Source organism: Ipomoea triloba, chromosome 1 (assembly GCF_003576645.1).
Source record: "Ipomoea triloba cultivar NCNSP0323 chromosome 1, ASM357664v1".
NCBI lineage: Eukaryota > Viridiplantae > Streptophyta > Magnoliopsida > Solanales > Convolvulaceae > Ipomoea > Ipomoea triloba.
The window spans coordinates 779,060-798,726 of NC_044916.1; the positions used below are offsets into that span (position 1 = coordinate 779,060).

Here is a 19,667-nt window from a genome sequence, read left to right on the forward strand (position 1 = left end):
CCCCCCCCCCCCCCTTCAAAAAGAAAAAGAAAAAGTAGGAGGTTAGAGATTAACAAGAGCAAAGAGTGATTTGGAAGATCAAACTTAAGTTATTTTTATCTCCTGTAATACTTTTTCCGTTTTAAAAGTAAGTCATACTTGCACATTATTACAATTCACTTAATATTTTACGTACATCTCGCATGCGACACTCTCATGTCCTAAAAAAATATCACATTTTCCTATATTATTATAATATAATAACAAATTAATAAATAAAAAGAAAGTACAAAAAGTTGTCACATGTTGCTGAGCGGTAGCCTTTTGCAGGCTTGCAAGCTTTCTAAATCCACACAAAGCTTCCATGTCATCTTAAAAGTGCTAAAATCCAAAGTCACCAAGGATAATACTTTTGAATACTACGGCCTATAACCTCCTATTTAGGAGAGTCACAGTTATACCGCTTGACCACAAGATCTTTGACAATTTAAGGATAATGTTAGTCTTATGAATGATTGGTTAAATTTAATACAAATGAATGTTTTAATATAGAGCAAGAAGAAGGTTGAGAGAGGTGAACTCTTGCAAGATGACAAGGATGAGCAATGGAGTTGAATTTCAATATAGGCGTGTAGTGTGGAAGAAACAAATGCTTGAGTTATTACGAGTTGAATTTTCCTCAAGTCTCTAGCTTGCTTAAGTGAAGGTATATCATCGTATTAAAAATGAATATGTTTCAAAAAAGTAATCACATGATTAGCAAAGAGTGTTCTTCCATACTTTTGTTGACTTCTTTACAAATGCTTTACTTTCATTAATAACCCCTTATAAACTTCAACACATTATTTTTAAGTTGATTAAGCAAAGAGTGCATTTCCTAAGTAATTACATATTAACATACATCTGGCCTTAACAAAGAAGTGATAGAAAACTTTGAGAATCAAATTTAAAAACTTGCAATTATTAAACTAACCGTTTAACTAATTTGATTGGGAAAATTGCACCAAATTTTAGCTTACTTGGTACACCCACAAGCTGTCAAAGTGACAAGCATATAGAACGAATAACAATGGTCTATGGGGCCAAAGTCGTTGATGTATGTAATTCCACATTTGCCCCCAAGCTAGATCGGTTCTAAGTTCTAACGGCTACTTGCAGACAGGCATTTGAAAAGCAACGGCTGTCTACAACAAAGCATTCACCACATCCATACCAAACGCTCTTCTTCTTCCTCGCTCTCTCACGCACTCGCAGAATCCGTTGCGACGCTCCACCGCACCGCCGAAATGGTGAAGGAACTCGGAATCCGATCCGCTTCACTGCCGGAGTCCATTTGCAGCGGTAGCGGCGGGAGCAGTATGGACACCGGAGAAGACGAGGAGTTCTACGAGAGGATCGAGGCTCCTAAGTTCGTCGATTTCACCGCTCCTGATTATTTCCGCCCCGACGATCACTACTGGTTCTGCCTCCGTGTTGGTACAGTGTCTTCACCTCTCAAATTTCCGAGTTTTGTTAGTAATTTCTCAACTTACATGTACTATTGTTTGAATATGATGAAGGTTCCTTATTATTCTACATACACGATCTGAAAATTACGTTGCTCGATTTTGCAACACTGTTTTCGCCATTGTGTTAGCTTCTGAGCATAGGTTGAATGAACTTCCTGTTAGATCTATACACTATTGCGAGAACGAAGAACAGAATCTGATGCATACTGTTATCTGCTTTAATGCAACGCCTTCATAAATCTAACCTTGTTCTTCTAGTCTTATTTTGATAGTGGAAGCTTCATATTTCTAGTACACTAGACTTCTACTACGTGTGCACCGGGTTCTCGCATTAGTATATAGATCTAAGTGTATATAGACTTCCACTACATGTGCACCGGGTTCTTCTAGTCTTATTTTGGTAGAAAAAGCTTCATATTTCTAGTACAATAGACTTCCACTACGTGTGCACCGGGTTCTCGCATTAGTATATAGATCTAACCTTGTTCTTCTAGTCTTATTATCATAGTGAAAGCTTCATATTTCTATTTTCTAGTAAACTAGACTTCCACTACACGTGCACCCGGGTTAATCCTACTTCGTGACCTTAACCGGCAAAGGATCACATAAACAAACTTAGGTTTGCCAATAGGCTACTCCCACTGGGAGTCGAACTTGTAACCCACAACAGCCTGACCAACTTGACTGGAATTGCCTCCTAGATGTATATTGTATAATTTATTGTAGTGACATAATATAGCTTATAGCTAGAGTTTTCAAGATGTTCCAAAACTGTGATGTTAAGAATTACATTCATTCTGCTTCAGGATGTGAGCAAAAACATGAAGACTGTGAGAAAATCTACAAGGAATTCGTTCTTCGGGTTGGTCATAATTGTTGATTCTTTTAGGTGTAGTTGTCAAGGGATTCAGCATTTCTAATGTGATTATATCTATGAATACAGGTAATGGCAGCAAGAAGTCCCAATGTAAGGCTCCAAAAGGCACTAAATAGAAATGCTTCAAGGTATTGTAGTTTGTAGATCACCTAAAGTTGGTCTAAATTGTTTCACATTAACATTGATCTGATGTTCTGATCCCTGTTTACTTTGATAGAAACATGAAGTGCCCAATGACAGTGCCCTCAAAGTATTCAAAGCCCAGGGTGTCAAGATTAGCAGTGGCTTCATCCATTTCCAGGAAATTGGGTTATGAGAAAGAGAAAGTTAAACCTCCTACAAATCCAATGTCTACTCCAAAGGCTAAAACAAAGCAAGTTGCAGCCAAATATCTTACCACTCCTAGGAGCAAAAAGTGCCTTCCAGATGCAAATTCATTTCGGAGTGTTCAGAATCCCAAACCTACCACTGTTGCAGTGCCAAAGAATCGGATGGCAGCAAAGGCTCTCGTGTTCTCCTCTCCAAAGAAAGCTATCAGTTTGAAGAAATCTGTTGAGCTGCGTATGCCTCTAACAAAGCTGTGTGAAGGGATGAAGAGGCTTGAGGTAACAAGCCAAAAGAAGCGTTTATTAGGGCATTCTAACAGATCATTAAAGGATGCTGGACATACTCCATTGAAGTCAATGCCATTAGATAGTGCAGTAAAGGTTAAAACCTCCAAGAAGGATAATAGAGTGGCAAAGGTCCCTTCACAGTCCCAACCTCAAGCTGCCAAGAAAGTAAAGCCAGTCAAGTCTGTGAAGGGTAAGAAAGAACGCAACTTGAAGGAGATAGTTGAAAACGAGCCCTGCAGCATGGAGGTTGATGCAGAGAATGATAAGCAACAGCTTACTGCTGGTGGAGAGTGCAATGATACTGAATCTCCACAAATAGAAGCAAACCCATCCTCAGAGCCTCTATCCACGGCTCCAAGAGAGAAGCTGAATTTATCTAATGAAGGAAGTGAACAGGATACAGAAGAAAATTCAGAGAATGTAGAGAACTTTAAGAATCATTCTACTGAGATCCAACCATCTGAAGTGCAATATCATGAAACCGAATCCACAGAAGGTGATGACAAAGAGAATGATGTATCTGCCAATGAAAACAGGTTTGAAACTAGTCTTTATGCTCTCATAGCCTCCCTCTAGAGATAAATATCCATATAGTTTTGGATTATTTGTTAGCAAAATGCTGTGTGCTGATTTGGTTTTCTGAAACCTTACAGAACGGTAAATGATAACAACATCGAGACCAAAATTCTAGGCGAACAGACGAACACCATAAAAAAGGTACCCCCTTTTCCTTTTCTTTAATTCATTCGATTTCATTTTGGTGAAAAAGCCCTGTTTTGCTTATTCATGTTAACTGTTGTCAACCAGATAATCAAACCAGCAGACAAGAATCTTTCAGGGCTGAAATTCAAGAAACCAAAGCCTACAAACCCAAAGCCTTTCAGGCTAAGAACTGATGTAAGCAAAGCAATGCTATTTCCACTTTAGATTTCTTTGTTAGTGTCAGCATTCTTTTTGAAAGCATCAGATAAATCTTGGGTTTTCAGGAAAGAAGCATTCTTAAGGAATCTAACTTTGAGAGGAAAGGACATCATCCAGACCCTCCCAGTGGAAATTTGCTAAGAAAACATGGAGCAGATACTCATGTAATACTTGTTTCTTTCTACTGTACTTGACAAAAGAGACCTTATATTAAATCTGTGCACTTGAATGTCTGACAACCGCATATAATTCGTTATATCAGGGCAATGGGGAGTCTACAGAGCAACAAAATAGGGGTGCTGGTAGCAACTGCAAGGGCAAAGAATCATCAGACACCGATAGCAGTTTGATGACGGTAAGCAGCTATTCGAATTTTGAATAATGTAGTCTACCATTCTAAAGTCTACCAATAGTATTCACCACATTTAAAATTTTACAGAAAGGGAGCAGAACAGCAGAAAGAACCAAGATGTCCAGAGACAAAGTAAGATCAAAGACAGTCACTATGACACCGAAAAGACCTAATGCTTCCCCATTCCAGGAAAGGAGTGAAAGATCAGCTACCAGGAAGGTCAAATCCCCCTTGGAGAAAAAACAAGCCATGTTTCAAAGGTTAGTAAAGCAAAATGCTTATGTATACTGGACTATCTTTTTCCTATAAATCATAAGATATCAATCAAAAATTCAAACCAAGTTGTGCTTGTCAACTATTCTGCAGGCTTGCGTCAACAAAGATGGCAATGGCATCATCACCTAGTCGAAATCTTGAAACGACAGATAAAAGTTCATCCTCACGGGGGAAAAGACGAGTGACTGTCGCAAAGGAACCACACTTCCATACCACTCATGTTCCAAAAAATTGCAGTAGAAAGTTGACATAGACACAGCTTCTGCTGCATCTTTTAGGGTCATCCTCAAGGGCTAAAAGACAACGGGTGACACTTCTAATTCCACTCATGTTCCAACAAGTTGTGCACTATAAAGTTAACATGAGATTGTTGTTCAATTGTTTATTGAATTGTGTAATGTTTAACTGCAATGACACATTACACTATATTGCTTATTACTTTTAATTGTTTGTGTGACTGAGTTTTCCAGAAGTGTTGTAGGCATGTTTATATTTTTGTAACCAATTTGTACACAATCATGGTTTGTCATCTCTGTAATAATAGGATGGATGATCATTTCTTTCATCTGCTGTTTATCTTACAGAATAAGATTCATGAAATTCACTCCTCAAATAAGGCCCCTTTGAGCAAAATGATGTTTCAATAAATAACGATATTTCTTGGCAATTCTAATATAACATATAATATATATAATACACATGCGCGCTCCCTTTGAGCAAAATGATGTTCATTATTCAATAAAATCCAAGATTTGTCCTCCATTCTTCTATAACATATAATATCCACTCTCTTTAGCTCTGTTTAGAGCATGATTAAAAATCAGGGAGAGTGTAAAAAACTAAAAATAAAAATAAAAGAAAATTTTACCTATACAATATGGCTCGGATCCTCAACTACCTCTGGGGAATTTATAATGTGAATGGAATTGGAGGAGGATGAACAATGGGAGCTTTAGACATGCTTACATTGCCTGAGAGCATATTTGGTGTCACGGTGTTCTCTATAGTTACAGGATTAACCTGCACCACTTTTTCAGGTACAACTTTGTCCCCATCTACTTTGGCCAACACTTCAAAATGCATTCTCACAGACTCGGGCTTTGTCATCCACTCAGGAAAACTCTCCCAATTGAACCCTTTGTCCCCCTCTTTCAACTTCTTCTCCAATCCGAAACCTATCTTCACGAAAGTCTGAGCTGATACATCTGCCCTCAGCAACTTGAAAGAACCCTTTTTATTTGCCTTAGGACCCAGCACAGATGAAAGCAAGGCCTCAAAACCAAGCAAGTTAGAATTTGAACCATTGACAGATACGAGTGGCCACAATGTAGTGAACTGAACGGGAGTTAAGAGGGCTGTGGACTCTTTCTGGAGATCAATGGTGGAGATGGCATCCATGGCCATGGGTTTCATTTTAGGCACTGATGATAGCTCTACTAGGCCGGGTGCAAGACGCTTAAGTTTAAGCCTATTAGCTGAAGCGGGTGATGATGAAGTAGGAGATGTGAGAGATGTTGGGCCAACGATGCGAAGTGATAGCACAGGACCACCTTCAGTGCGGGGAGCACGACGTAGATGTTCTGCGAGAGCTAACAAACCAGAGGCAAACCCATTCTGGGACCTATTAAACGGAAGTGGGAGCTCAACCGGATGTCGGAGACTTACAGATCTGGCACCCTTAACAGTGACCATTGCACCATCTGCTAAGACCACTTTCTTCACTTTACCAGCATCCACATCATGCTGCATATTATTGAGAAACCAAAACCAATCAGCAAGACAAGGAACAGGTGAACAACATAGCATGTATTTGGTCCTCTAAGAACTATCAAGGTCACGAGAATGATAGGAAGAACTAGTAGAGCTTCAACTTACAGGAAGTGAAAGCCTCATGTTCTCGGCATCCTGGATCCAAAGCTCCATAGGCCCTGCCAAAGTGAATGGAGCTAACACAGGAATCTCACTGTCCAATTTGTGCTTCTCCACCAGTCCATTTGCCTCTCCAGGCCTTGTAGGGTCCTGTACCCGGAAAATGGGCAAATCCACATACTCCCATCTATTCACATCCTCCAGAAGCTTCAAGGGAAGAACTTTATTATCAATCTCAACATCAAACTCATAAGCCACCGACCTTCCCACTAAGATGTCTCTCCAATCAAATCCAGATATCTTGAAATCCTCCTCCTTGAATCCCAACCCCTTTACAATTGCTTCCTTCAAATCCTATTTGAAAGGCAAAAGGAACACAAAAAGTCAGATACTCCTGACTTCAATGTAATCTAATTTAAAGCCAATCCTACGTAATCCCAAACTACGCACGTCATCATTACAAATTCTAGAATCCGGAAAAAGTTAAAAATATTTTCATGGCTTTATCCTAACAAGCTTTGAATTTATTTTATTCTTCAATTTTTTTTAGTGTGTGTGGGGATTCACTGTTAAGGTCATGAACTTGAACCAATTTTTGGCTGTTCAACCAGTTTGATCATAAGAATCATTAGAAACTATCATTTTTTTTTTCAAATGTTAATTTGACTAAAAATTCATAATAAAACAAAGCTAAACTTAATCCAGACACAACTACACTACACCAGCTTGCAAAATTCCAACTCTAGCCGAAACACAACAGATTTAGGATTTTTTCCTCAACAGTTTGCTGTTTCTGAGATATTACTACACGAAAATCAATGGCAATAAGAGCAGAGAGAAGGAGAAAGCAAGATAAATCTTACAGATATGGCTTTGGGGTAAGGAGGATTGGCATCCTGGCCGGCGATCAAAGCTTCCGACGCCGGAAAAGGAATCGCGATCAGAACCAAACAAACAGCTGCGAAGCTAACCGATGGAATCCTCGTCGGAGCCATGCGACCGGAGAACTTACGCGCTACGGAATTCCAGAACGAAGGGGACGAGAGCTAGAGATAGAGAGAGAGATCGTAAAGACAAATGAGAAATATCTCGACGGAATTTCGCAGTGGGAATTGTAAGAGGGAAAGTTAGGGAGAGCTGTGAGAGGAAGGAGGAGTGCGGAGGAGAGAATTTACCGACGAAGGAGGATAGAAATTTGTTCGAGATGTGTGGCGGGGACTCCTGAACACCGCTGACGTGGAAGACGATAGCCAATGGGAAGCGAGAGAGTGATGCGGGTTGAGTTTAATTATTGAGTTTATTGGATGGAGTGACGTGTCACGTGTCCGGTCGGGTAAAGCACTGTATTTTCCATTATATTATTTATTTATTTTTACAGGTACTGCTCGTGGGCCCCCACTTAATCCGTGTTTCTAGCATTAATTTAAGGAGAAACGACGGCCTCGCCGCAGACGACATCAAGAACGACGTCGTATTATTGTGAGCAGTCTTGTACGCAAAACTTCAGACTGGAAAATGGCGTCGCCCGGACTCGAACCGGAGACCTTCAGTGTGTTAGACTGACGTGATAACCAACTACACCACGACACCATTTTGTTCACTCTGTCGCATTTAATATATCCTAACTGTCATTAGCAACATGGCAAGGCATACCACCATTTTCATTTAGCAATTGTTACAAGGTTATTTGGTAAACTATTCGATTATCTCTTTGATCCTCCAAAACACACCTTTAAATAGTGGCATATATTATTCATTTTGAGGGTATGTACGAGGTAAACTCTGTTTTGTGACTCTAATTAACAAATGACTACAAAGAGATGAACAAACTTAAGTTGTCCATAGTTGACTGACTAAAAAAAAAAAAAAAAAAAACTAATAATAGACCGCTCTTACTAAGAGTCAAACTTAAANTAGCATGTATTTGGTCCTCTAAGAACTATCAAGGTCACGAGAATGATAGGAAGAACTAGTAGAGCTTCAACTTACAGGAAGTGAAAGCCTCATGTTCTCGGCATCCTGGATCCAAAGCTCCATAGGCCCTGCCAAAGTGAATGGAGCTAACACAGGAATCTCACTGTCCAATTTGTGCTTCTCCACCAGTCCATTTGCCTCTCCAGGCCTTGTAGGGTCCTGTACCCGGAAAATGGGCAAATCCACATACTCCCATCTATTCACATCCTCCAGAAGCTTCAAGGGAAGAACTTTATTATCAATCTCAACATCAAACTCATAAGCCACCGACCTTCCCACTAAGATGTCTCTCCAATCAAATCCAGATATCTTGAAATCCTCCTCCTTGAATCCCAACCCCTTTACAATTGCTTCCTTCAAATCCTATTTGAAAGGCAAAAGGAACACAAAAAGTCAGATACTCCTGACTTCAATGTAATCTAATTTAAAGCCAATCCTACGTAATCCCAAACTACGCACGTCATCATTACAAATTCTAGAATCCGGAAAAAGTTAAAAATATTTTCATGGCTTTATCCTAACAAGCTTTGAATTTATTTTATTCTTCAATTTTTTTTAGTGTGTGTGGGGATTCACTGTTAAGGTCATGAACTTGAACCAATTTTTGGCTGTTCAACCAGTTTGATCATAAGAATCATTAGAAACTATCATTTTTTTTTTCAAATGTTAATTTGACTAAAAATTCATAATAAAACAAAGCTAAACTTAATCCAGACACAACTACACTACACCAGCTTGCAAAATTCCAACTCTAGCCGAAACACAACAGATTTAGGATTTTTTCCTCAACAGTTTGCTGTTTCTGAGATATTACTACACGAAAATCAATGGCAATAAGAGCAGAGAGAAGGAGAAAGCAAGATAAATCTTACAGATATGGCTTTGGGGTAAGGAGGATTGGCATCCTGGCCGGCGATCAAAGCTTCCGACGCCGGAAAAGGAATCGCGATCAGAACCAAACAAACAGCTGCGAAGCTAACCGATGGAATCCTCGTCGGAGCCATGCGACCGGAGAACTTACGCGCTACGGAATTCCAGAACGAAGGGGACGAGAGCTAGAGATAGAGAGAGAGATCGTAAAGACAAATGAGAAATATCTCGACGGAATTTCGCAGTGGGAATTGTAAGAGGGAAAGTTAGGGAGAGCTGTGAGAGGAAGGAGGAGTGCGGAGGAGAGAATTTACCGACGAAGGAGGATAGAAATTTGTTCGAGATGTGTGGCGGGGACTCCTGAACACCGCTGACGTGGAAGACGATAGCCAATGGGAAGCGAGAGAGTGATGCGGGTTGAGTTTAATTATTGAGTTTATTGGATGGAGTGACGTGTCACGTGTCCGGTCGGGTAAAGCACTGTATTTTCCATTATATTATTTATTTATTTTTACAGGTACTGCTCGTGGGCCCCCACTTAATCCGTGTTTCTAGCATTAATTTAAGGAGAAACGACGGCCTCGCCGCAGACGACATCAAGAACGACGTCGTATTATTGTGAGCAGTCTTGTACGCAAAACTTCAGACTGGAAAATGGCGTCGCCCGGACTCGAACCGGAGACCTTCAGTGTGTTAGACTGACGTGATAACCAACTACACCACGACACCATTTTGTTCACTCTGTCGCATTTAATATATCCTAACTGTCATTAGCAACATGGCAAGGCATACCACCATTTTCATTTAGCAATTGTTACAAGGTTATTTGGTAAACTATTCGATTATCTCTTTGATCCTCCAAAACACACCTTTAAATAGTGGCATATATTATTCATTTTGAGGGTATGTACGAGGTAAACTCTGTTTTGTGACTCTAATTAACAAATGACTACAAAGAGATGAACAAACTTAAGTTGTCCATAGTTGACTGACAAAAAAAAAAAAAAAAAAAAACTAATAATAGACCGCTCTTACTAAGAGTCAAACTTAAAAACCTTGTAGTTACCAAATCAACAGTCTGATCAAAATGCTTAATTGGGTGCACATAATTTTGGACAGATTATTATTTCAAGTAATAATACACATCTGTGCAGAACACCCTACATTATATTCCAACTTCCATTTTTCATCATTCAAATCAAGGTATACAAAATTACAAATGGGAGAGAGCCAGAGAAGAATCACTTGAAGAAGAGAACTGTATTACACACAGCAAAGTGGCAATAGGCATTTGTATCTTCTAAAGGTCAAAGAATCACTTGATGAAGAGAACTGTATTACACACAGCAAAGTGGCAATGGGCATTTGTATCTTCTAAAGGTCATTTCTATGTGCAACCATATCTTCACTGCTACCTGACAGCCTGCGGCAATGGTGGCCACGCAATCTCGTTGTCGTTGGTGTAGCCGTGGATTAGGAAATCCGAGCAGTTCTTCACGCATCCATAGTTATAGGGGTTGCGAAACCGACCATCTGGACCATGAAGATACTCGTACCGACGAGCATTAGCCTGTTCGTTGGTTGTTATATTCCGACCAATCTGGAAATGGAAGAAAGAAAGAAAAATGAGATGAACAAAAACGATAGAAATCACTAATATATCCTTTACTGCTACAAAGAGACGATCAGTTACCTGGTATGTTTGGACAGCGAACAAAGTAAAAGCAGCAATGAAAATAACCGCATCCATAAAGAGAAAAGCAAATAAACCAGGATGCTCAGAAACCACACGATGCAGCCATGATCCATCGTCTCCTGATGCCAGTACTGGGATCCAGATTCCTGCAACAATGGATTAGGTTGTAAGCTCGCTAAACCTTAAAACGACTTATGAACTTTGTGAGTACTATGCGTTAGTTGTTTTTACGTACTATGAATTGCGACTACACCGCCGATTAGTGATGTCAGAGTACCCATGCAGAGGAAAATGAAGAAGTCTCGCTTATTCTTCTGCAAAGTTCAGCCAGAACAAGAACAAAACAGTAGTTATGGAGCTGCGAGTATGGAGTGAACAAGAATAATAGTGGTAAAATTAAAATGATTTACAACTAGCAACAGTCATATTACTTATATGGGAACAATTTTCTTCATAATATGGACTTGCGAGCAGCAGAACTCAAAAATCTTTCAGAAAGCAATGACAGCACCATCAGTTTCACTTGTGTACTTCTATACCGGAATAAATTTTATATACGCAACATATTGCATAACCCAAAAGGAACCTCAAAATATAAGTTAGATTGAAAAAGGCTTAACATCATTCTTGTGCATTTATATATGCAATTAGCGTAGGGAATAAATTCCATGGATAAGCAACTCGTATAGGTTTTACAAAAGGATATTGCCAAAAGAAAAGAATGTGGTTTATACCTTTCCCACGCAATTTGATATCCAGGGGCAGTGATGGTCAAACTGTTCCACACAGCGGTTGCATGTAGTGCAGTGTTTGGACCGAAGTGGTCTTATTATCTTCAATGAAAGAATTTAACAAGCATTAGCAAAACATATGAGATAAGGATGGCTATGCAAGCCTGCATTGCAAGACAAAGGCATAACCCACGCAGCAGAAAATGCATTTCATATAAATAAGATACTAAGACGATGAGAAACCTTGCAGGTGGGGCAGAGTTGAGACCAATTCCCAATCCAAATGGACGAGTTACTCAGATCAATATTCAACAAAGGATCCTGGAAAAGTTTAGCAACCCCGTCAATTCTATAAGTATCACAAAGGAAATTTGAAAATTTCTAACTTTAGAGGGGAGATTGAGTACTTCTGAATCAGAATGTTTACTGGTTCCCGTCTTAATATAACCTGGATCTTTACTGCAAGCAACAGACAATAACCATTAGTATCAGGAACAGAATTTACAAGCTAAATGCAGCATCCTATGTAGATTCCGCAGGCACATATTATGGTTTCTGAGAACCAACCTCGAACAAAAAAACTAAGATAGCTTTATATTTTTAAAACCAACAAAAAAAATCATTTTCATCAAACAAAACAGTTACCTAGAACAACGAACGAGCATTAAGAGAGATGCAACTCCCAAGGAAACACCAATCCATCCCCAAAGTGCGACAACAGCTGTGGCCTTTGGAAGATTAGGAGCTAGCACAAGCAACAGTAAAGCAATAATTAGCATGCCAATTGATGGTATAGAAAAATTGGCATACAATTAATTGTAGATCACCTACCAACGATAACAGAACTGATGAAAAGAATGATATTAATTGCAACTACACTGAATAAAATGGGGGCATAACCATTATCGCCTCCTATTCGTGAACAACATTTGCCTTTCCCTCGCTTGCTCTGTGCGCGTTCTACATTAGTCTGCACAGGATCGAATAATCAATGGCTATGGTGACGAGGCACTCAAAAGTCCTCGAAATACTTCACAGATATAAGCCATACTTGTAGAACAGAATTAAACTCAATGCTTAATTAAGAGTTAAACCCACTTTTGGACCACAAGTGTAGTGAAACTTCCTCACTGCACCCACAACTTTCAATTTGGACAAACGCAGCTCATAGACTATTAAAATTAACCAATTATAGTCCTCAGCTCCCATTGAGCCAAATGTTAAAAATGGATATAAAAGATCATGTGTGTTACATGTGCCAAAAATTTGAGGAAAAAGTAGACATGTCCATTACTCAAACACCACCAACCAATCAAAAGGAGAAGAAAAAAAACAAGGAAAATATAGAGAAGGGCATGGCCGCCAGAAAGTCGCTAGGACAATATAGATAGGGTTCTCAATCTAGCTGACATTGTTCAACATAATCCTTTTAAAAATAAAATAAAATAAAAAATTTTGATTGATGATGGTGAAGCAACATAAATGTTTACTTTGCCCTCAAAATTTAGGAACATAGATGACTTTTTACATACATATATAACATTTGGGTTAAGAGCAAGACCAGAATCAGTCAATTTTTATAATCCACTGACCACATTTGGCCAAATTGAAATTCATGGGAGCAATGTGGAAGTGCCACTATGCTCGTGGGACCAAAAAGCGGTTTTTAACTTCTCAAGAGTCAAGATATCATCTTAAATAGAAATCAGTACTTAATTGAATTTCAATATGAAAAGTTTGAAAACCCAATTAAATCTTCACAGCCAGAGAGGGAAAGAGGAATAAATGCCAATTGAAAACAAACTATTCATATTTGAGCAGATGTTGGCAATTCAAGTTCTAATTTGGCTTAGTATAATTTTACACAGTTATTTTACATTTCACTGCAAAATTTGGTTTGACTAATGAAATGAATGAGTTAACAGAAGAAAAAAAAATCAGTGAAACAACAAAGAAAGAAAATATTGGCCTCTTTTGCACAATAACATTCCAAATGGACCTCCATTTCTCAAGTTTAACGGCAAGAATGTGCGTGAAAATATTTGTAGATAATAACAATAAAATTGACGTACAAGTAAAAGGGCGATGTGCCGATAACCTTTGTCAGATGCAATTTTTGCCGGTGTACATCCAGTTTTATCTTGAACTGCCAATTCCTGTTTCGTGCCCGCGTGTACAAGTACATTGCATGCCTCTATATTTCCTCTTAATACAGCCCAATGCAAGGGGGTGCATCCTGCAACAGTTAAAAGAAATTTTTAAAAAAATCTAAATGAATTTGTTGCCAAAAACTCTTTTGCAGATCTTCTTGTATGGATTGTCCTATTCACAAGTTATTATGTTATCTTCAATTACAAAGAAGCTCGAAAAAAACCCTAGTATAAAAGAAGGACGCTCATAGGATAGGTATAATAAGAATGAAAATCAATCACTACAGGATATAAAATAAAAACCACTTATTTCATATTCTAGATGCGGCTCGTTTAGTATGCTAACAAACTTAAATGTAGCATCTTATTGTTGCACTATTTCATCAAAGCATCACAAATTGGTAAAATTAAATTTGAAAAAGCAGGTCAATAGAAATAGTTAAACCACTATAAGAACTTTCAGCCACTAAAATGTGCAAACAGTAAGATCCAGAGCTAGCATACCATCTTTATCTTGTCTGACTTGGGAGGCATCTCTGAACAGAAGTAATCGAACTGTATCAGTAAATCCCTTGTATGCAGCCCTGGTCAAAATGTGAAAAACCAGGATAAGGCTACATATTTAAGTATTTACTGGAAAGACCTTAATGTAGTTTGGTTCTTGATTATACAAAAGCAACAGTAGAAACTTTCTAGCCACACTGACTAGGCAATCCCATTTCTATGTTCACACTCATTATAGTTATAAATAAAACTCGATACATCAAACAACTAGAGGATGAGAAAATCAACGGCCGTTACAATAGGGTACAAATTGAAGCAGGGTAAAGAAGTACACAATAATACATTATCAGAATACTACTCTAAAGTCTAAAGTAAAGAAGGTGTGCTCAAAATATAACAGAAGAATGTGCTTATAAAGATACCAGTGAAGAGGGCTCCTTCCATCGTTATCCGGTACATCAAAGTCAGCATGATACTTTGTGACTATGTGATAAAGAAAAGTTGTTTGTCCATACTGAGCAGCTATGTGAACTGCCTGTAGTGTACAAAAAGCAAGGAAAACAGTAGGGTTTGAAATCACAATCACTCCAAGCAATCAAATCAGAGTAAAAAGACCAGTTTTTCCCCCAATCTCAACAGCATTTTACTGAATTACCCTATAGCCATTAACATCAGCTGCCTCAACCCGTGCCCCATTCTGCAACAAAATATCTGCCGCAGCAATCGAACCACGAACAGCCGACCAATGCAAGGCAGTCTGCCCGGTATGATCCTTAGCGTTCACATCACCTCCATGCTTCAACATCCACAGAACATTCGAATTACGGCGTCAAAACTCTTCCTTACACTTCACTTAACATTTAATTTACACATTAAATGCTAATATTACCTCAATTATATACTGCACGATGTCGGCGAAGTTGTTGAGAGCAGCCCACTGAAGGGGATAGTAGCCATTCCCATCCGGGTGAGATAAGGAGGCGCCGTCGTGCTCGACGAACTTCCGGAGCTTCTGGAAATCTCCATAGGCAGAAGCGGAGTGCACATCGAAAACGACTACTTCGCTAGGGTTTTGTTGGGCGGGGCTCTTCTGATCGTTGGGGTCCGACACAACCTCGATTTCAGAAGCCATTTCTTGCACTTAGCGCCTTCTCCGGATAGGGTTCTATCCGGAATTGGCGAAACTCTCAAGCGTACGAGGTTATCGGGTCACCATGTGATTCAAGTCTCAGATCTTAAGCACAGATTTCGATGTTTCATGTCCTATTAGCATCCGCATTGACTTCCACGCCAAGATTCTTGTGTACACTGTAGCCTGCAGTCAATAATCTGATCAAATCCTCAAACACAACCATTTATTTATCCAAATTCTATTTTTAGTATACTTTCAAAATTACATTTCCTTTCTGAAGTAATCACAAAGTTACAACCTACGAGTTCAAATCTCAATAAGAGCAACCTATTAAATTTTACTCCGAGCTTGAATCTCAATAAGAGCAACTTATTAAATTTTACTCCCAGCAAGAAAGTTTTTTAGTTTAAAATTTAAACAAAAAAAAAAAAAATAAACTGTCCAATTATGAATAACTTAAGTTAATTTACCTCTTTGTGATTTTTTGTTGACTAGATCGCAAAGGAAAATTGATTTTGTCCCAACGAACACTCTCGAGTACTGACTATAAATTGACTAAATATCACTCAAGATATACTTATTTTCATGAATTTTTTTCAGATAAGTAAGAACGTTATTACAATAAGATTAATTTGAACCTATGACCTTTATTCAGAAGAAAAAAATATGATTTAATAAAGTGCCTTCTTACAACAGTGGATCCAACAGAAATTAATCAAATAAGAGGTAATGATACATATAGCATTATCATTTCTTTGGAGTACTTTTGGAAACTTGGTAAAAAAAATGAGAATTTCATAAAGAAAGAAAATAATGGTACAGATGGGGATCATGGGGGTTATGTTCAAAAACACTGAAATAGTAAAGGTAAAAATGGCAGGCTTCTTCAACCATAAGAAATGGTATGGCTCTTCCAGAGAATATTGAAGCACCTTTGCAGTGGGCAGAAGCAATGTGGTTTAAGTCACTGAAAGATCAGCTGTATAGTCCTCGTAAAAAAACTCGAAATTGTCTATCTATGCAGCTATCACCCTGTCTCCACGCTATAACGAATTTGTTGTGCCAATATATCGACCCAAGTGTCTGGAACTCCTGGCAGGCACCAGTGCATACAGTCCCGGCCCCAAACGGCGACTGCATCCTTCTTTCCCAACCAAATTGCGGGATGGGCATCTGCCCGGAACTCGCTCAAGTGAGTTAGATCAAGTATTCTGATACTCGAGCCTTCTATTGCCTCCTTAATGACACCGTTAAGCTTTCTTGCTTCCTTGTTCACTCCATTGTTTCTGGGATCAAACCACAAGTCAAGCTGTTTAGGTATCAGTATTGATCCTTCCATGGGAGTCGCTGTTTCACACAATTCTATTTGTGATTCATAATAAGCCTCACCAAGAAACTTTGATCTCCAGGGAAATTGTCAAACTAACTTTTATCAAGTGATGAACTAAAATAAAGAGAAAAGGTTAAGGCCCTGTTTGGTAAAATGATTAGCTTATCAGTCAATTTTGGCTTATTTGACAACTATTAGATATTTGACTTGGTTAAAAAATCGATATAAGTGTTAGGTTAATCAACTTTTTGTAACTCTAAAATGTTAAAATTCAAAAAGTTGTTCAAAGCAACTTTTTCAATTAGCTTTTTGAGAAAGGAAATTATACCAAACAACTATCAACTAACAGCTAATTTACCAAACACCTTCTACAATCAGCTAATGTTATTAACTAATCATACTCTATAACCCAATCAGCTAACAGTCATTCACCAAACACGGCCTAAGAGTTTCGTTTTGAACTTTTGCAAATTGATGCTTTAATTGACAATGGGGATGAATGCATAGGAAATATCTAAACTTCTCGATATTTCAGTTTCCTAAGGGGACATAAGATTAAAATGAACCAAAAGGAAAAGAGAATCGTTTAGGTAAGATACTAAGATGTTATCGTAGCATACCTGAGATTCATCAAGTGGCTCGCTGAAAACACAACTACCATTTTGGTTCCATTCACCTCCATGGAAATGCCTTGGAGATTGCAAACGCCAGAACTTAAGTGTCTTTGGGAACTGTTTTTCTATATGAGCAACCATATTATCTAGGACAACCTTAAACCCATCTAACATTTCCAAGGGAGGCTGTATAGGCTGACCTGACTTGTAAAATACAAGAGGTGTCTCTTTTGGAAATTTGTCGTAGCCCCACCTAGTAGACACAAGGGATAAGAAACAATAGTTAAAGAGAAAAAATCTGTAGACAGTAGTATCCATATAGTAAGTACTTAAAATACAAACCAAAAATTGAGAAGGGCATAATGACACCGAAAATAAATGCAGAATATGAACAGCCCATACAAATCAAATCCCATCGGTCATTTAACTCCCTTTTCCAGAGCTGTCCCGTGCCCCCCTTTTTCTCTCTCCCTCTCTCTCCCTGCATGGAGATATGGACTCTCTCTCTCTCTCTCACCGAAAGCCAATGGAGCATGGATTATGCAACAGTTTAAAAATTCCTTTACTTGTAGGTACTCTCTTGGCCTATAAAAGCAAATTACAAGTTCCTAGGAACTAACTGCTATGCTAAATCCTTGCTGCTAGCCTGAAGCCTCATAGTAGTCGAGTTATTCAAAAAGAAAGAACAGAATCCACACAATTTATTATAACCAAGCCCAACATTATCCAGATGCCACGAGATCAAATAAAGTGAGACACAGTGAAACAGTTTCATGCCGCTTGAAAACAAAAATACGAGTTCCTACCTTCTAAGCAAGATATCTTCCCTACCAGATAAATTACATTCCCAGCATACAATGCATTCTTTGGATCACTAAAGAGACCCTATCCCTAAGCTTTGGGCAAAAAACACCTAGAGGAACTAGGGAAGCAATGAGTTCAACAATCGAAACAGAGAATAACTATAAACCAATTCAGTAAAATCAAGAACGACACAGAACAGGAGGTTACCAATGACCAGTGTTAAAAACTAGCACATCATAAAAGCCAGCAATGTGTGCCCAATCATCTGCTGGAACATCAACATCAACCCGATATGCTCCCTTCAGTCCATCCTCAGTTGAAGAACCAGGCTCTCTTGTCTGCCTACTCAAATCAGCAAGGTTACATCTCCAAAGTAAGTTCAATGAATGCAGGTACTGAATCTCATTAAAAGTCAATAATTTTAACAAAACTCAGTTGCAATATGGCAATATGATTAGCAACTTGGGCAGTATATTTAAATTAATTAATTATTTTATAAAAAAAATAAAAAAAAACAAAAAAAAAAAACCTTGTAAATGTACATACACATATTCTGCAAGCAGGACGGCACGATGATAGCCAACAGTGACATTAAATTTGGGGAAAAATGCCCCTCTCCAAGCCCCTTTTCTCTTCCACTTCTTAGCACCCTTATCCGCCGCTCTAAGTATACACAGAAAAGAAACCAAGAAATTCTCATTCAAAGAGTCCCCCACAAACCCAATATTCCTATTCCTCATCAGACCCAAGAACCCAGAGGGGTCGACTCGACCCAATTCGCAGCCTTCAGGCACCCACCTCCACGAATTGATCCGACCCATACTCTCCCTCTGGTTTCTGAGACAGTTCCAAGAGTTTCTGTGGAATGGGCAGTTGTCGTCGTACATGGGCATCCGAGTCGGGTCGAACACCCATTTACCCTTGAAGAGATTGCAGGAGGATGAAATCGAAAGTTGAGGCTTTGAATAGTGCGAGTGCGAGGAGGATGGGGATGAGGGAGTGTAAAGAGGAAGGAATGTAGAGTAGAGGATGAGGAGCATAAAAGCTGGAAGAATAAGGAAGAGCTTTGGGTTTAGCTTAGAGGCCATTCTGAATCACATTAATGGAGTTTGAACAAAATCTAGGCGGATCAACAGATGAAGGTAAGAAGAAGGTGAGGGATCCGGAATCTTGCGCGGTTTGCTCGACCGCATCCGGCCTGAGCTCTCGATTTGCAACACATTTCACTTTTAAAATCTTATCAATTGTGCCAAGCACAAAATTGTGAAGAGTTAAATCCAATAAAACTATCTAGAATTTTCAAAAAAAAAGAATATTGAATTTTTAAATAAAAATTATGAGACTATTTTTTTTGAGACTCAAACTCACTCCCATCATCCATGTGAGAGTGTTTTCCGGGACACCGGGTGCCACTAGACCACAAGGTCTTTGGCAAATTATGAGACTATTTACTTTTGGAATAATGT

The 19,667-nt window shown here is 38.8% G+C and overlaps 4 protein-coding genes and 2 non-coding genes across 8 annotated transcripts; 1 reads left to right on the forward strand and 5 right to left on the reverse strand.

Moving 5' to 3' along the window:
- Nucleotides 1-1,165: 1,165 nt before the first annotated feature.
- On the forward strand, nt 1,166-5,108 carry LOC116026550 (AT-rich interactive domain-containing protein 4B). The gene is made up of 10 exons (XM_031267871.1): nt 1,166-1,455; nt 2,294-2,349; nt 2,431-2,492; nt 2,582-3,514; nt 3,632-3,695; nt 3,786-3,875; nt 3,965-4,063; nt 4,162-4,254; nt 4,339-4,511; nt 4,618-5,108. Exons 1-10 carry the CDS (start codon nt 1,266-1,268, stop codon nt 4,778-4,780), a joined length of 1,923 nt encoding a protein of 640 aa, XP_031123731.1. The 5' UTR covers nt 1,166-1,265; the 3' UTR covers nt 4,781-5,108.
- A 57-nt stretch (nt 5,109-5,165) lies between these two features.
- Nucleotides 5,166-9,867, reverse strand: LOC116026558. Of its 2 annotated transcripts, none has more exons than XM_031267890.1 (3): nt 9,243-9,867; nt 8,386-8,733; nt 5,166-6,270 (listed from the first exon to the last, which is right to left on the reverse strand). In XM_031267890.1, exons 1-3 carry the CDS (start codon nt 9,372-9,374, stop codon nt 5,437-5,439), a joined length of 1,314 nt encoding a protein of 437 aa, XP_031123750.1. In that variant the 5' UTR covers nt 9,375-9,867; the 3' UTR covers nt 5,166-5,436. The 2 variants fall into 2 exon arrangements, with proteins under 2 accessions (XP_031123750.1, XP_031123743.1); XM_031267883.1 differs by lacking the exons at nt 8,386-8,733; nt 9,243-9,867 and adding exons at nt 6,403-6,750; nt 7,260-7,870.
- Nucleotides 7,913-7,986, reverse strand: TRNAV-AAC. The gene has a single exon. It is a non-coding gene; the product is annotated as a tRNA-Val (tRNA).
- Nucleotides 9,868-9,895: 28 nt separating the features above from the next.
- TRNAV-AAC lies at nt 9,896-9,969 on the reverse strand. The gene has a single exon. It is a non-coding gene; the product is annotated as a tRNA-Val (tRNA).
- Nucleotides 9,970-10,319: 350 nt separating this feature from the next.
- Nucleotides 10,320-15,632, reverse strand: LOC115997208 (probable protein S-acyltransferase 23). Its single transcript, XM_031236720.1, has 13 exons — nt 15,211-15,632; nt 14,977-15,117; nt 14,744-14,856; nt 14,322-14,401; nt 13,740-13,903; nt 12,499-12,637; nt 12,313-12,412; nt 12,075-12,126; nt 11,911-11,988; nt 11,671-11,769; nt 11,172-11,250; nt 10,934-11,082; nt 10,320-10,840 (listed from the first exon to the last, which is right to left on the reverse strand). Exons 1-13 carry the CDS (start codon nt 15,451-15,453, stop codon nt 10,652-10,654), a joined length of 1,626 nt encoding a protein of 541 aa, XP_031092580.1. The 5' UTR covers nt 15,454-15,632; the 3' UTR covers nt 10,320-10,651.
- A 448-nt stretch (nt 15,633-16,080) lies between these two features.
- LOC116011605 (protein trichome birefringence-like 12) lies at nt 16,081-19,458 on the reverse strand. Of its 2 annotated transcripts, none has more exons than XM_031251070.1 (4): nt 18,748-19,458; nt 18,409-18,543; nt 17,404-17,650; nt 16,081-16,762 (listed from the first exon to the last, which is right to left on the reverse strand). In XM_031251070.1, exons 1-4 carry the CDS (start codon nt 19,287-19,289, stop codon nt 16,481-16,483), a joined length of 1,206 nt encoding a protein of 401 aa, XP_031106930.1. In that variant the 5' UTR covers nt 19,290-19,458; the 3' UTR covers nt 16,081-16,480. The 2 variants fall into 2 exon arrangements, with proteins under 2 accessions (XP_031106930.1, XP_031106989.1); XM_031251129.1 differs by having other exon boundaries at nt 16,571-16,739.
- Nucleotides 19,459-19,667: the final 209 nt, after the last annotated feature.